Source organism: Mytilus trossulus, chromosome 3, assembly GCF_036588685.1.
Source record: "Mytilus trossulus isolate FHL-02 chromosome 3, PNRI_Mtr1.1.1.hap1, whole genome shotgun sequence".
Taxonomy (NCBI): Eukaryota; Metazoa; Mollusca; class Bivalvia; order Mytilida; family Mytilidae; genus Mytilus; species Mytilus trossulus.
Genome location: NC_086375.1, coordinates 91,881,052 through 91,897,419, shown reverse-complemented (window position 1 = coordinate 91,897,419; position 16,368 = coordinate 91,881,052). Strand labels below are relative to the sequence as shown.

General features: G+C 35.6%; 1 protein-coding gene across 1 annotated transcript in view; it reads right to left on the bottom strand.

Moving 5' to 3' along the window:
• Positions 1-396: 396 nt before the first annotated feature.
• LOC134712846 (symplekin-like) overlaps positions 397-16,368 on the bottom strand; it is a 42,891-nt gene continuing 26,919 nt past the window's right edge. The window contains exons 29-31 of the mRNA XM_063574809.1: positions 2,527-2,913; positions 1,748-1,840; positions 397-578 (exon numbers count right to left, since the gene is read on the bottom strand). Coding sequence (XP_063430879.1) covers positions 537-578; positions 1,748-1,840; positions 2,527-2,913 — 522 coding nt within the window. The 3' untranslated portion in view covers positions 397-536. The remainder of the gene's footprint in view (positions 579-1,747; positions 1,841-2,526; positions 2,914-16,368) is intronic.

The following is a 16,368-nucleotide window of genomic DNA, read 5'->3' as shown; positions in this document are numbered from 1 at the left end:
CATGATGAAGTTTAGTTTCCTGGTAAACTAACTTAGAGGTATAGGGGAGGGTTGAGATCTCATAAACATGTTTTACCCCACCACATTTTTGCGCCTGTCCCAAGTCAAGAGCCTCTGGCCTTTGTTAGTCTTGTATTATTTTGATTTTAGTTTCTTGTGTACTATTTGGAAATTAGTATGGCATTCATTATCATTGAACCAGTATATATTTGTTGAGGGGCCAGCTGAAGGAAGCCTCCGGATGCGGGAATTTCTCACTACATTGATGACCTGTTGGTGACCTTCTGCTGTTGTTTATTCTATGGTTGGGTTGTTGTCCCTTTGACACATTCCCCATTTCCATTCTCAATTTTATGTAAAAAATAAGGTATATTAATCAATAACAATTTCAACAAGAATATTTGATACAGCACTACTTTATTGACAAATATGGACATGTATAGCACAAACAATAATCTTAACAAAAACATAAAGGATGAAAAAATATAGCGATGAAATGTTCATTTTAGAGAACACTTATTTCAAACACAATGTCTTCAATGTCTAGGCCTATCTCTCCTTGATTCTCTTCTTGATAGCTGAAAAAAATAATTTATAGTTTAAAATAATTAAACATAGTAAGAGTAACATGTTAACTATAAGCACTGTAAACTCAGAGTAACAATGGTGTCTATAACAAATAATGAAGAAGGCATTTTGCTGTAATAAGTGAAACAATGTATATCAATTTATTTCCATATTAAGTAACTGTACCAAATTTTACTTCTCTTGTGAGCTGTGTTGGATAGAAATTGACCTTATGCAAGTGCACATATACATTTACATGCATAAGATTAAGATTGATGTTGGAACAATCAATTAAATTTTGGTTTTGGTCTGTATATCAACTCAATTTTCAAACATTTACTAACTTTACATAGAGATTTTTTTTTGCATTTTTTAAACCGAAGTAAATACCCATATGCATTTACATAAGGTCGCTTACTATCTAGCAGATCTAATATTCGTCAACAGTGTAATGAGAGTTTAACTTATTTTCAATTCTTATTCTTGAAAACCAATTTCCCAATTTCCTTCCTGTCGGGGGAGTGTCATCTTTGAGGGTACATAAGTGGACTGTAATGTAAAACTTCTGTGTCTATAGAAAATACTCATTTTGTAGTTAACATTTCCCCACTTTATTCTAGTTTAAAAAAAACTTTACAGACCCCATCTATTGAATTTATTGTTTATTTTTTATTGTCCTTATTATGCATGACATATCTGCTACTGCTTATTAGTTCAAACTTATTTATTTATAGTGGATTAGAAAACAAGTTAATGCAACTTATATTAATCCCATTCCACTTTTCAGGTGCGAGTGCTGCCTTGTAGCAGCAACAGCCTTCTCTTTTTTCGCCATCTAGAAGGGTGTCTTTTACGTGCAAGAGCTATGAATGTCTCTTTACACAGGTCAGCTATTTATCATGCTCTTCCAATGGACTATTATTGTTTCTCAAGACGATCCTTGCAAATGGTGTCAAGGAAGAGCTGAAAATTCTTAACTAAGCAACAATAAATTAAATTGTGCAACATTGCATTAGGCAACAGAAAACATATTAAAGGACATTAACCATATAGAAAAGTATCATATGTTATGTTAAGCCTGTTTGTTTTTGTGGAATTTATAAATAAAGATGCTGTAACACAAGAGATTCTGCATTTCAACTGATTTCCTGTAAAACAATTAACACTGACATTAACTTACAGAATCAGTAGTATCCATTGGTTCCTCAGCAATGGCTAATGTATTCTCTGGAGATACATCTCTCATCATCACATCTCTGTCAGACTTTACTCTCTACAATTATATATTACATTCTCAGTAGATGTGGGTTTTTTCAGTAAAATGTTCAATCTAACATGATATTTGGATTTTGTCTTGGATACTTTGAATGTTGCATCATGAACCAATAAAATAATTCAAGATGTAAACAGTCACACCAAATTGTTGTCTTGTTCTATAAAACTAACACTCCAAATTTTCAATTGATGTTTTTGGTTTTTTGTTGCTGTTTTTTTTTTGCTCAGAAAAGTTTTTTGCTTGGCATACTTTGGAAATATCAAAAGATGGGAAAATGGAAGGAAGGATGATCAAAGGTTACCCTACGGCGGGGCAACAATGTCCATTATGTTTGGCAAAATTGAAAAGTTCTAAGGTCAAACACAATACTTTGTATGCAGACTACAGATACAATGTGTGTGTTGTTGAAAAAAGACTTAACACTTGGCACTCACACCACATCTTCCTATATCTATTCAAACACTGTTACCAATAGAGGTTCGATGTACAGTGCCAAACTGGAAGTGAGGAAATTGACAAATTTGAAGAACAAGTATTGTATTTAGTGTGGCCTAAGTAAATATATCTGAAGAACAAGTATTCTATTTGGTTTGGCCTGAGTAATATTATTTATTACAAACCCTTGGATCTGTTGAACAACTATTTTATTTGGTGTGGCCTGAGTAAGATCATTTATTACTAACCCTTGGATCTGTTGATCTTTTTTCATCTCTTTTTCTTCTTTCATCTTCTTTACGTCTATCATCCTCTCTCTTTCTTCGATCATCATCCTGTTGTATTTCCTCTGACGACCTTGATTTCTCTGCCTCCTGTCTTTGACGATCCCCGTCCATATTACGATTGCCGTCACTCAGCACCTGTACTGTTCTTATTTCTGTTACATCTTTTGGCGGAGGCATAAATTGTGATGCTGGTTCAAAACTGTCTGTTTTTTCTAGCTTGATTTGATGAGGTTGTAACATGATAAAGTTTTGTCCTTCTTCAATATTTCTCTTTTCCTCCTGTTTTCTCTTCTCTTCTTCGGGATCTTTCTCAAGGACATTCATGATGGTTCTAGGTATGCATGCTTTCTGTAAATCAAAAATAAGAATTAAAATGTGGAATTTCCCATAATTTAATTGTCATTGGTAGAATTGTAACTAGTAGGGCTCACACTACTTTAAAATCATACTTAGAATCTGACAATTTGAAGTTTTGTAACTGTTTGCTCACTACAGACATCTTAATTCTAAAATAAACAGATAAACATAATGAACCCTGTAAAACAATCATCTCAATCAATGTTAACAGATGAACCATGAAAATGAGGTCAAATGACCCTGTAAGACAGACATTGCCATGAATGTTACGATTGTTATTAAAGCAAGTAATTTACCTGATGTGCTGTAAATGTATTGACATGATCTAACAATGGCTCCCTCAGTTCTGGACAAGTGTCAAACACACTTTTGTTAAGCTAGTAACTTACCTGATGTGCTGTAAATGTATTGACATGATCTAACAATGGCTCCCTCAGTTCTGGACAAGTATCAAACACACTTTTGTTAAGCTAGTAACTTACCTGATGTGCTGTAAATGTATTGACATGATCTAACAATGGCTCCCTCAGTTCTGGACAAGTATCAAACACACTTTTGTTAAACAAGTAATTTACCTGATGTGCTGTAAATGTATTGACATGATCTAACAATGGCTCCCTCAGTTCTGGACAAGTATCAAACACACTTTTGTTAAACAAGTAATTTACCTGATGTGCTGTAAATGTATTGACATGATCTAACAATGGCTCCCTCAGTTCTGGACAAGTATCAAACACACTTTTGTTAAACAAGTAATTTACCTGATGTGCTGTAAATGTATTGACATAATCTAACAATGGCTCCCTCAGTTCTGGACAAGTATCAAACACACTTTTGTTAAACAAGTAATTTACCTGATGTGCTGTAAATGTATTGACATGATCTAACAATGGCTCCCTCAGTTCTGGACAAGTATCAAACACACTTTTGTTAAGCTAGTTATTTATCTGGTGAGCTGTAAATGTATTGACATGATCTAACAATGGCTCCCTCAGTTCTGGACAAGTATCAAACACACTTTTGTTAAGCTAGTTATTTACCTGATGAGCTGTAAATGTATTGACATGATCTAACAATGGCTCCCTCAGTTCTGGACAAGTATCAAACACACTTTTGTTAAGCTAGTAATTTACCTGATGTGCTGTAAATGTATTGACATGATCTAACAATGGCTCCCTCAGTTCTGGACAAGTATCAAACACACTTTTGTTAAACAAGTAACTTACCTGATGTGCTGTAAATGTATTGACATGATCTAACAATGGCTCCCTCAGTTCTGGACAAGTATCAAACACACTTATGTTAAACAAGTAATTTACCTGATGTGCTGTAAATGTATTGACATGATCTAACAATGGCTCCCTCAGTTCTGGACAAGTATCAAACACACTTTTGTTAAGCTAGTTATTTACCTGGTGAGCTGTAAATGTATTGACATGATCTAACAATGGCTCCCTCAGTTCTGGACAAGTATCAAACACACTTTTGTTAAGCTAGTTATTTACCTGGTGAGCTGTAAATGTATTGACATGATCTAACAATGGCTCCCTCAGTTCTGGACAAGTATCAAACACACTTTTGTTAAGCTAGTAATTTACCTGATGAGCTGTAAATGTATTGACATGATCTAACAATGGCTCCCTCAGTTCTGGACAAGTATCAAACACACTTTTGTTAAACAAGTAATTTACCTGATGTGCTGTAAATGTATTGACATGATCTAACAATGGCTCCCTCAGTTCTGGACAAGTATCAAACACACTTTTGTTAAACAAGTAATTTACCTGATGTGCTGTAAATGTATTGACATGATCTAACAATGGCTCCCTCAGTTCTGGACAAGTATCAAACACACTTTTGTTAAGCTAGTTATTTATCTGGTGAGCTGTAAATGTATTGACATGATCTAACAATGGCTCCCTCAGTTCTGGACAAGTATCAAACACACTTTTGTTAAGCTAGTAATTTACCTGATGTGCTGTAAATGTATTGACATGATCTAACAATGGCTCCCTCAGTTCTGGACAAGTATCAAACACACTTTTGTTAAACAAGTAATTTACCTGATGTGCTGTAAATGTATTGACATGATCTAACAATGGCTCCCTCAGTTCTGGACAAGTATCAAACACACTTTTGTTAAGCTAGTAATTTACCTGATGTGCTGTAAATGTATTGACATGATCTAACAATGGCTCCCTCAGTTCTGGACAAGTATCAAACACACTTTTGTTAAGCTAGTAATTTACCTGATGTGCTGTAAATGTATTGACATGATCTAACAATGGCTCCCTCAGTTCTGGACAAGTATCAAACACACTTTTGTTAAGCTAGTAATTTACCTGATGTGCTGTAAATGTATTGACATGATCTAACAATGGCTCCCTCAGTTCTGGACAAGTATCAAACACACTTTTGTTAAACAAGTAATTTACCTGATGTGCTGTAAATGTATTGACATGATCTAACAATGGCTCCCTCAGTTCTGGACAAGTATCAAACACACTTTTGTTAAACAAGTAACTTACCTGATGTGCTGTAAATGTATTGACATGATCTAACAATGGCTCCCTCAGTTCTGGACAAGTATCAAACACACTTATGTTAAACAAGTAATTTACCTGATGTGCTGTAAATGTATTGACATGATCTAACAATGGCTCCCTCAGTTCTGGACAAGTATCAAACACACTTTTGTTAAGCTAGTTATTTACCTGGTGAGCTGTAAATGTATTGACATGATCTAACAATGGCTCCCTCAGTTCTGGACAAGTATCAAACACACTTTTGTTAAGCTAGTTATTTACCTGGTGAGCTGTAAATGTATTGACATGATCTAACAATGGCTCCCTCAGTTCTGGACAAGTATCAAACACACTTTTGTTAAGCTAGTAATTTACCTGATGAGCTGTAAATGTATTGACATGATCTAACAATGGCTCCCTCAGTTCTGGACAAGTATCAAACACATTTTTGTTAAACAAGTAATTTACCTGATGTGCTGTAAATGTATTGACATGATCTAACAATGGCTCCCTCAGTTCTGGACAAGTATCAAACACACTTTTGTTAAACAAGTAATTTACCTGATGTGCTGTAAATGTATTGACATGATCTAACAATGGCTCCCTCAGTTCTGGACAAGTATCAAACACACTTTTGTTAAGCTAGTTATTTATCTGGTGAGCTGTAAATGTATTGACATGATCTAACAATGGCTCCCTCAGTTCTGGACAAGTATCAAACACACTTTTGTTAAGCTAGTAATTTACCTGATGTGCTGTAAATGTATTGACATGATCTAACAATGGCTCCCTCAGTTCTGGACAAGTATCAAACACACTTTTGTTAAACAAGTAATTTACCTGATGTGCTGTAAATGTATTGACATGATCTAACAATGGCTCCCTCAGTTCTGGACAAGTATCAAACACACTTTTGTTAAGCTAGTAATTTACCTGATGTGCTGTAAATGTATTGACATGATCTAACAATGGCTCCCTCAGTTCTGGACAAGTATCAAACACACTTTTGTTAAGCTAGTAATTTACCTGATGTGCTGTAAATGTATTGACATGATCTAACAATGGCTCCCTCAGTTCTGGACAAGTATCAAACACACTTTTGTTAAGCTAGTAATTTACCTGATGTGCTGTAAATGTATTGACATGATCTAACAATGGCTCCCTCAGTTCTGGACAAGTATCAAACACACTTTTGTTAAACAAGTAATTTACCTGATGTGCTGTAAATGTATTGACATGATCTAACAATGGCTCCCTCAGTTCTGGACAAGTATCAAACACACTTTTGTTAAGCAAGTAATTTACCTGATGTGCTGTAAATGTATTGACATGATCTAACAATGGCTCCCTCAGTTCTGGACAAGTATCAAACACACTTTTGTTAAACAAGTAACTTACCTGATGTGCTGTAAATGTATTGACATGATCTAACAATGGCTCCCTCAGTTCTGGACAAGTATCAAACACACTTTTGTTAAACAAGTAATTTACCTGATGAGCTGTAAATGTATTGACATGATCTAACAATGGCTCCCTCAGTTCTGGACAAGTATCAAACACACTTTTGTTAAACAAGTAATTTACCTGGTGAGCTGTAAATGTATTGACATGATCTAACAATGGCTCCCTCAGTTCTGGACAAGTATCAAACACACTTTTGTTAAACAAGTAATTTACCTGGTGAGCTGTAAATGTATTGACATGATCTAACAATGGCTCCCTCAGTTCTGGACAAGTATCAAACACACTTTTGTTAAACAAGTAACTTACCTGATGTGCTGTAAATGTATTGACATGATCTAACAATGGCTCCCTCAGTTCTGGACAAGTATCAAACACACTTTTGTTAAACAAGTAATTTACCTGATGAGCTGTAAATGTATTGACATGATCTAACAATGGCTCCCTCAGTTCTGGACAAGTATCAAACACACTTTTGTTAAACAAGTAATTTACCTGATGAGCTGTAAATGTATTGACATGATCTAACAATGGCTCCCTCAGTTCTGGACAAGTATCAAACACACTTTTGTTAAACAAGTAATTTACCTGATGTGCTGTAAATGTATTGACATGATCTAACAATGGCTCCCTCAGTTCTGGACAAGTATCAAACACACTTTTGTTGAACAAGTAATTTACCTGATGTGCTGTAAATGTATTGACATGATCTAACAATGGCTCCCTCAGTTCTGGACAAGTATCAAACACACTTTTGTTAAGCTAGTAATTTACCTGATGTGCTGTAAATGTATTGACATGATCTAACAATGGCTCCCTCAGTTCTGGACAAGTATCAAACACACTTTTGTTAAACAAGTAATTTACCTGATGTGCTGTAAATGTATTGACATGATCTAACAATGGCTCCCTCAGTTCTGGACAAGTATCAAACACACTTTTGTTAAACAAGTAATTTACCTGATGTGCTGTAAATGTATTGACATGATCTAACAATGGCTCCCTCAGTTCTGGACAAGTATCAAACACACTTTTGTTAAACAAGTAATTTACCTGATGTGCTGTAAATGTATTGACATGATCTAACAATGGCTCCCTCAGTTCTGGACAAGTATCAAACACACTTTTGTTAAGCTAGTAATTTACCTGATGTGCTGTAAATGTATTGACATGATCTAACAATGGCTCCCTCATTTCTGGACAAGTATCAAACACACTTTTGTTAAGCTAGTAATTTACCTGATGTGCTGTAAATGTATTGACATGATGTAACAATGGCTCCCTCAGTTCTGGACAAGTATCAAACACACTTTTGTTAAGCTAGTAATTTACCTGATGTGCTGTAAATGTATTGACATGATCTAACAATGGCTCCCTCAGTTCTGGACAAGTATCAAACACACTTTTGTTAAACAAGTAATTTACCTGATGTGCTGTAAATGTATTGACATGATCTAACAATGGCTCCCTCAGTTCTGGACAAGTATCAAACACACTTTTGTTAAACAAGTAATTTACCTGATGAGCTGTAAATGTATTGACATGATCTAACAATGGCTCCCTCAGTTCTGGACAAGTATCAAACACACTTTTGTTAAACAAGTAATTTACCTGGTGAGCTGTAAATGTATTGACATGATCTAACAATGGCTCCCTCAGTTCTGGACAAGTATCAAACACACTTTTGTTAAACAAGTAATTTACCTGGTGAGCTGTAAATGTATTGACATGATCTAACAATGGCTCCCTCAGTTCTGGACAAGTATCAAACACACTTTTGTTAAACAAGTAACTTACCTGATGTGCTGTAAATGTATTGACATGATCTAACAATGGCTCCCTCAGTTCTGGACAAGTATCAAACACACTTTTGTTAAACAAGTAATTTACCTGATGAGCTGTAAATGTATTGACATGATCTAACAATGGCTCCCTCAGTTCTGGACAAGTATCAAACACACTTTTGTTAAACAAGTAATTTACCTGGTGAGCTGTAAATGTATTGACATGATCTAACAATGGCTCCCTCAGTTCTGGACAAGTATCAAACACACTTTTGTTAAACAAGTAATTTACCTGGTGAGCTGTAAATGTATTGACATGATCTAACAATGGCTCCCTCAGTTCTGGACAAGTATCAAACACACTTTTGTTAAACAAGTAACTTACCTGATGTGCTGTAAATGTATTGACATGATCTAACAATGGCTCCCTCAGTTCTGGACAAGTATCAAACACACTTTTGTTAAGCTAGTAATTTACCTGATGTGCTGTAAATGTATTGACATGATCTAACAATGGCTCCCTCAGTTCTGGACAAGTATCAAACACACTTTTGTTAAGCTAGTAATTTACCTGATGTGCTGTAAATGTATTGACATGATCTAACAATGGCTCCCTCAGTTCTGGACAAGTATCAAACACACTTTTGTTAAACAAGTAATTTACCTGATGTGCTGTAAATGTATTGACATGATCTAACAATGGCTCCCTCAGTTCTGGACAAGTATCAAACACACTTTTGTTAAACAAGTAATTTACCTGATGTGCTGTAAATGTATTGACATGATCTAACAATGGCTCCCTCAGTTCTGGACAAGTATCAAACACACTTTTGTTAAGCTAGTAATTTACCTGATGTGCTGTAAATGTATTGACATGATCTAACAATGGCTCCCTCAGTTCTGGACAAGTATCAAACACACTTTTGTTAAACAAGTAATTTACCTGATGTGCTGTAAATGTATTGACATGATCTAACAATGGCTCCCTCAGTTCTGGACAAGTATCAAACACACTTTTGTTAAGCTAGTAATTTACCTGATGTGCTGTAAATGTATTGACATGATCTAACAATGGCTCCCTCAGTTCTGGACAAGTATCAAACACACTTTTGTTAAACAAGTAATTTACCTGATGTGCTGTAAATGTATTGACATGATCTAACAATGGCTCCCTCAGTTCTGGACAAGTATCAAACACACTTTTGTTAAACAAGTAATTTACCTGATGTGCTGTAAATGTATTGACATGATCTAACAATGGCTCCCTCAGTTCTGGACAAGTATCAAACACACTTTTGTTAAACAAGTAATTTACCTGATGTGCTGTAAATGTATTGACATGATCTAACAATGGCTCCCTCAGTTCTGGACAAGTATCAAACACACTTTTGTTAAACAAGTAATTTACCTGATGTGCTGTAAATGTATTGACATGATCTAACAATGGCTCCCTCAGTTCTGGACAAGTATCAAACACACTTTTGTTAAGCTAGTAATTTACCTGATGTGCTGTAAATGTATTGACATGATCTAACAATGGCTCCCTCAGTTCTGGACAAGTATCAAACACACTTTTGTTAAACAAGTAATTTACCTGATGTGCTGTAAATGTATTGACATGATCTAACAATGGCTCCCTCAGTTCTGGACAAGTATCAAACACACTTTTGTTAAACAAGTAATTTACCTGATGTGCTGTAAATGTATTGACATGATCTAACAATGGCTCCCTCAGTTCTGGACAAGTATCAAACACACTTTTGTTAAACAAGTAATTTACCTGATGTGCTGTAAATGTATTGACATGATCTAACAATGGCTCCCTCAGTTCTGGACAAGTATCAAACACACTTTTGTTAAGCTAGTAATTTACCTGATGTGCTGTAAATGTATTGACATGATCTAACAATGGCTCCCTCAGTTCTGGACAAGTATCAAACACACTTTTGTTAAACAAGTAATTTACCTGATGTGCTGTAAATGTATTGACATGATCTAACAATGGCTCCCTCAGTTCTGGACAAGTATCAAACACACTTTTGTTAAACAAGTAACTTACCTGATGTGCTGTAAATGTATTGACATGATCTAACAATGGCTCCCTCAGTTCTGGACAAGTATCAAACACACTTTTGTTAAACAAGTAATTTACCTGATGTGCTGTAAATGTATTGACATGATCTAACAATGGCTCCCTCAGTTCTGGACAAGTATCAAACACACTTTTGTTAAACAAGTAATTTACCTGATGTGCTGTAAATGTATTGACATGATCTAACAATGGCTCCCTCAGTTCTGGACAAGTATCAAACACACTTTTGTTAAGCTAGTAATTTACCTGATGTGCTGTAAATGTATTGACATGATCTAACAATGGCTCCCTCAGTTCTGGACAAGTATCAAACACACTTTTGTTAAGCTAGTAATTTACCTGATGTGCTGTAAATGTATTGACATGATCTAACAATGGCTCCCTCAGTTCTGGACAAGTATCAAACACACTTTTGTTAAACAAGTAATTTACCTGATGTGCTGTAAATGTATTGACATGATCTAACAATGGCTCCCTCAGTTCTGGACAAGTATCAAACACACTTTTGTTAAACAAGTAACTTACCTGATGTGCTGTAAATGTATTGACATGATCTAACAATGGCTCCCTCAGTTCTGGACAAGTATCAAACACACTTTTGTTAAGCTAGTAATTTACCTGATGTGCTGTAAATGTATTGACATGATCTAACAATGGCTCCCTCAGTTCTGGACAAGTATCAAACACACTTTTGTTAAACAAGTAATTTACCTGATGTGCTGTAAATGTATTGACATGATCTAACAATGGCTCCCTCAGTTCTGGACAAGTATCAAACACACTTTTGTTAAACAAGTAACTTACCTGATGTGCTGTAAATGTATTGACATGATCTAACAATGGCTCCCTCAGTTCTGGACAAGTATCAAACACACTTTTGTTAAACAAGTAACTTACCTGATGTGCTGTAAATGTATTGACATGATCTAACAATGGCTCCCTCAGTTCTGGACAAGTATCAAACACACTTTTGTTAAACAAGTAATTTACCTGGTGTGCTGTAAATGTATTGACATGATCTAACAATGGCTCCCTCAGTTCTGGACAAGTATCAAACACACTTTTGTTAAACAAGTAACTTACCTGATGTGCTGTAAATGTATTGACATGATCTAACAATGGCTCCCTCAGTTCTGGACAAGTATCAAACACACTTTTGTTAAACAAGTAATTTACCTGATGTGCTGTAAATGTATTGACATGATCTAACAATGGCTCCCTCAGTTCTGGACAAGTATCAAACACACTTTTGTTAAACAAGTAATTTACCTGATGTGCTGTAAATGTATTGACATGATCTAACAATGGCTCCCTCAGTTCTGGACAAGTATCAAACACACTTTTGTTAAGCTAGTAATTTACCTGATGTGCTGTAAATGTATTGACATGATCTAACAATGGCTCCCTCAGTTCTGGACAAGTATCAAACACACTTTTGTTAAGCTAGTAATTTACCTGATGTGCTGTAAATGTATTGACATGATCTAACAATGGCTCCCTCAGTTCTGGACAAGTATCAAACACACTTTTGTTAAACAAGTAATTTACCTGATGTGCTGTAAATGTATTGACATGATCTAACAATGGCTCCCTCAGTTCTGGACAAGTATCAAACACACTTTTGTTAAACAAGTAACTTACCTGATGTGCTGTAAATGTATTGACATGATCTAACAATGGCTCCCTCAGTTCTGGACAAGTATCAAACACACTTTTGTTAAGCTAGTAATTTACCTGATGTGCTGTAAATGTATTGACATGATCTAACAATGGCTCCCTCAGTTCTGGACAAGTATCAAACACACTTTTGTTAAACAAGTAATTTACCTGATGTGCTGTAAATGTATTGACATGATCTAACAATGGCTCCCTCAGTTCTGGACAAGTATCAAACACACTTTTGTTAAACAAGTAACTTACCTGATGTGCTGTAAATGTATTGACATGATCTAACAATGGCTCCCTCAGTTCTGGACAAGTATCAAACACACTTTTGTTAAACAAGTAACTTACCTGATGTGCTGTAAATGTATTGACATGATCTAACAATGGCTCCCTCAGTTCTGGACAAGTATCAAACACACTTTTGTTAAACAAGTAATTTACCTGGTGTGCTGTAAATGTATTGACATGATCTAACAATGGCTCCCTCAGTTCTGGACAAGTATCAAACACACTTTTGTTAAACAAGTAACTTACCTGATGTGCTGTAAATGTATTGACATGATCTACAATGGCTCCCTCAGTTCTGGACAAGTATCAAACACACTTTTGTTAAACAAGTAATTTACCTGGTGTGCTGTAAATGTATTGACATGATCTAACAATGGCTCCCTCAGTTCTGGACAAGTATCAAACACACTTTTGTTAATCTAGTAACTTACCTGATGTGCTGTAAATGTATTGACATGATCTAACAATGGCTCCCTCAGTTCTGGACAAGTATCAAACACACTTTTGTTAAACAAGTAACTTACCTGATGTGCTGTAAATGTATTGACATGATCTAACAATGGCTCCCTCAGTTCTGGACAAGTATCAAACACACTTTTGTTAAACAAGTAACTTACCTGATGTGCTGTAAATGTATTGACATGATCTAACAATGGCTCCCTCAGTTCTGGACAAGTATCAAACACACTTTTGTTAAACAAGTAATTTACCTGATGTGCTGTAAATGTATTGACATGATCTAACAATGGCTCCCTCAGTTCTGGACAAGTATCAAACACACTTTTGTTAAGCTAGTAATTTACCTGATGTGCTGTAAATGTATTGACATGATCTAACAATGGCTCCCTCAGTTCTGGACAAGTATCAAACACACTTTTGTTAAACAAGTAATTTACCTGATGTGCTGTAAATGTATTGACATGATCTAACAATGGCTCCCTCAGTTCTGGACAAGTATCAAACACACTTTTGTTAAACAAGTAATTTACCTGATGTGCTGTAAATGTATTGACATGATCTAACAATGGCTCCCTCAGTTCTGGACAAGTATCAAACACACTTTTGTTAAACAAGTAATTTACCTGATGTGCTGTAAATGTATTGACATGATCTAACAATGGCTCCCTCAGTTCTGGACAAGTATCAATCACACTTTTGTTAAACAAGTAATTTACCTGATGTGCTGTAAATGTATTGACATGATCTAACAATGGCTCCCTCAGTTCTGGACAAGTATCAAACACACTTTTGTTAAACAAGTAACTTACCTGATGTGCTGTAAATGTATTGACATGATCTAACAATGGCTCCCTCAGTTCTGGACAAGTATCAAACACACTTTTGTTAAACAAGTAATTTACCTGGTGTGCTGTAAATGTATTGACATGATCTAACAATGGCTCCCTCAGTTCTGGACAAGTATCAAACACACTTTTGTTAAACAAGTAACTTACGTGATGTGCTGTAAATGTATTGACATGATCTAACAATGGCTCCCACAGTTCTGGACAAGTATCAAACACACTTTTGTTAAGCTAGTAACTTACCTGATGTGCTGTAAATGTATTGACATGATCTAACAATGGCTCCCTCAGTTCTGGACAAGTATCAAACACACTTTTGTTAAACAAGTAACTTACCTGATGTGCTGTAAATGTATTGACATGATCTAACAATGGCTCCCTCAGTTCTGGACAAGTATCAAACACACTTTTGTTAAACAAGTAACTTACCTGATGTGCTGTAAATGTATTGACATGATCTAACAATGGCTCCCTCAGTTCTGGACAAGTATCAAACACACTTTTGTTAAACAAGTAATTTACCTGATGTGCTGTAAATGTATTGACATGATCTAACAATGGCTCCCTCAGTTCTGGACAAGTATCAAACACACTTTTGTTAAGCTAGTAATTTACCTGATGTGCTGTAAATGTATTGACATGATCTAACAATGGCTCCCTCAGTTCTGGACAAGTATCAAACACACTTTTGTTAAACAAGTAATTTACCTGATGTGCTGTAAATGTATTGACATGATCTAACAATGGCTCCCTCAGTTCTGGACAAGTATCAAACACACTTTTGTTAAACAAGTAATTTACCTGATGTGCTGTAAATGTATTGACATGATCTAACAATGGCTCCCTCAGTTCTGGACAAGTATCAAACACACTTTTGTTAAACAAGTAACTTACCTGATGTGCTGTAAATGTATTGACATGATCTAACAATGGCTCCCTCAGTTCTGGACAAGTATCAAACACACTTTTGTTAAACAAGTAATTTACCTGATGTGCTGTAAATGTATTGACATGATCTAACAATGGCTCCCTCAGTTCTGGACAAGTATCAAACACACTTTTGTTAAACAAGTAATTTACCTGATGAGCTGTAAATGTATTGACATGATCTAACAATGGCTCCCTCAGTTCTGGACAAGTATCAAACACACTTTTGTTAAACAAGTAATTTACCTGATGTGCTGTAAATGTATTGACATGATCTAACAATGGCTCCCTCAGTTCTGGACAAGTATCAAACACACTTTTGTTAAACAAGTAATTTACCTGATGAGCTGTAAATGTATTGACATGATCTAACAATGGCTCCCTCAGTTCTGGACAAGTATCAAACACACTTTTGTTAAGCTAGTTATTTATCTGGTGAGCTGTAAATGTATTGACATGATCTAACAATGGCTCCCTCAGTTCTGGACAAGTATCAAACACACTTTTGTTAAGCTAGTTATTTATCTGGTGAGCTGTAAATGTATTGACATGATCTAACAATGGCTCCCTCAGTTCTGGACAAGTATCAAACACACTTTTGTTAAACAAGTAATTTACCTGATGAGCTGTAAATGTATTGACATGATCTAACAATGGCTCCCTCAGTTCTGGACAAGTATCAAACACACTTTTGTTAAACAAGTAATTTACCTGATGTGCTGTAAATGTATTGACATGATCTAACAATGGCTCCCTCAGTTCTGGACAAGTATCAAACACACTTTTGTTAAACAAGTAATTTACCTGATGTGCTGTAAATGTATTGACATGATCTAACAATGGCTCCCTCAGTTCTGGACAAGTATCAAACACACTTTTGTTAAACAAGTAATTTACCTGATGAGCTGTAAATGTATTGACATGATCTAACAATGGCTCCCTCAGTTCTGGACAAGTATCAAACACACTTTTGTTAAGCTAGTTATTTATCTGGTGAGCTGTAAATGTATTGACATGATCTAACAATGGCTCCCTCAGTTCTGGACAAGTATCAAACACACTTTTGTTAAACAAGTAATTTACCTGATGAGCTGTAAATGTATTGACATGATCTAACAATGGCTCCCTCAGTTCTGGACAAGTATCAAACACACTTTTGTTAAACAAGTAATTTACCTGATGTGCTGTAAATGTATTGACATGATCTAACAATGGCTCCCTCAGTTCTGGACAAGTATCAAACACACTTTTGTTAAGCTAGTTATTTATCTGGTGAGCTGTAAATGTATTGACATGATCTAACAATGGCTCCCTCAGTTCTGGACAAGTATCAAACACACTTTTGTTAAACAAGTAATTTACCTGGTGAGCTGTAAATGTATTGACATGATCTAACAATG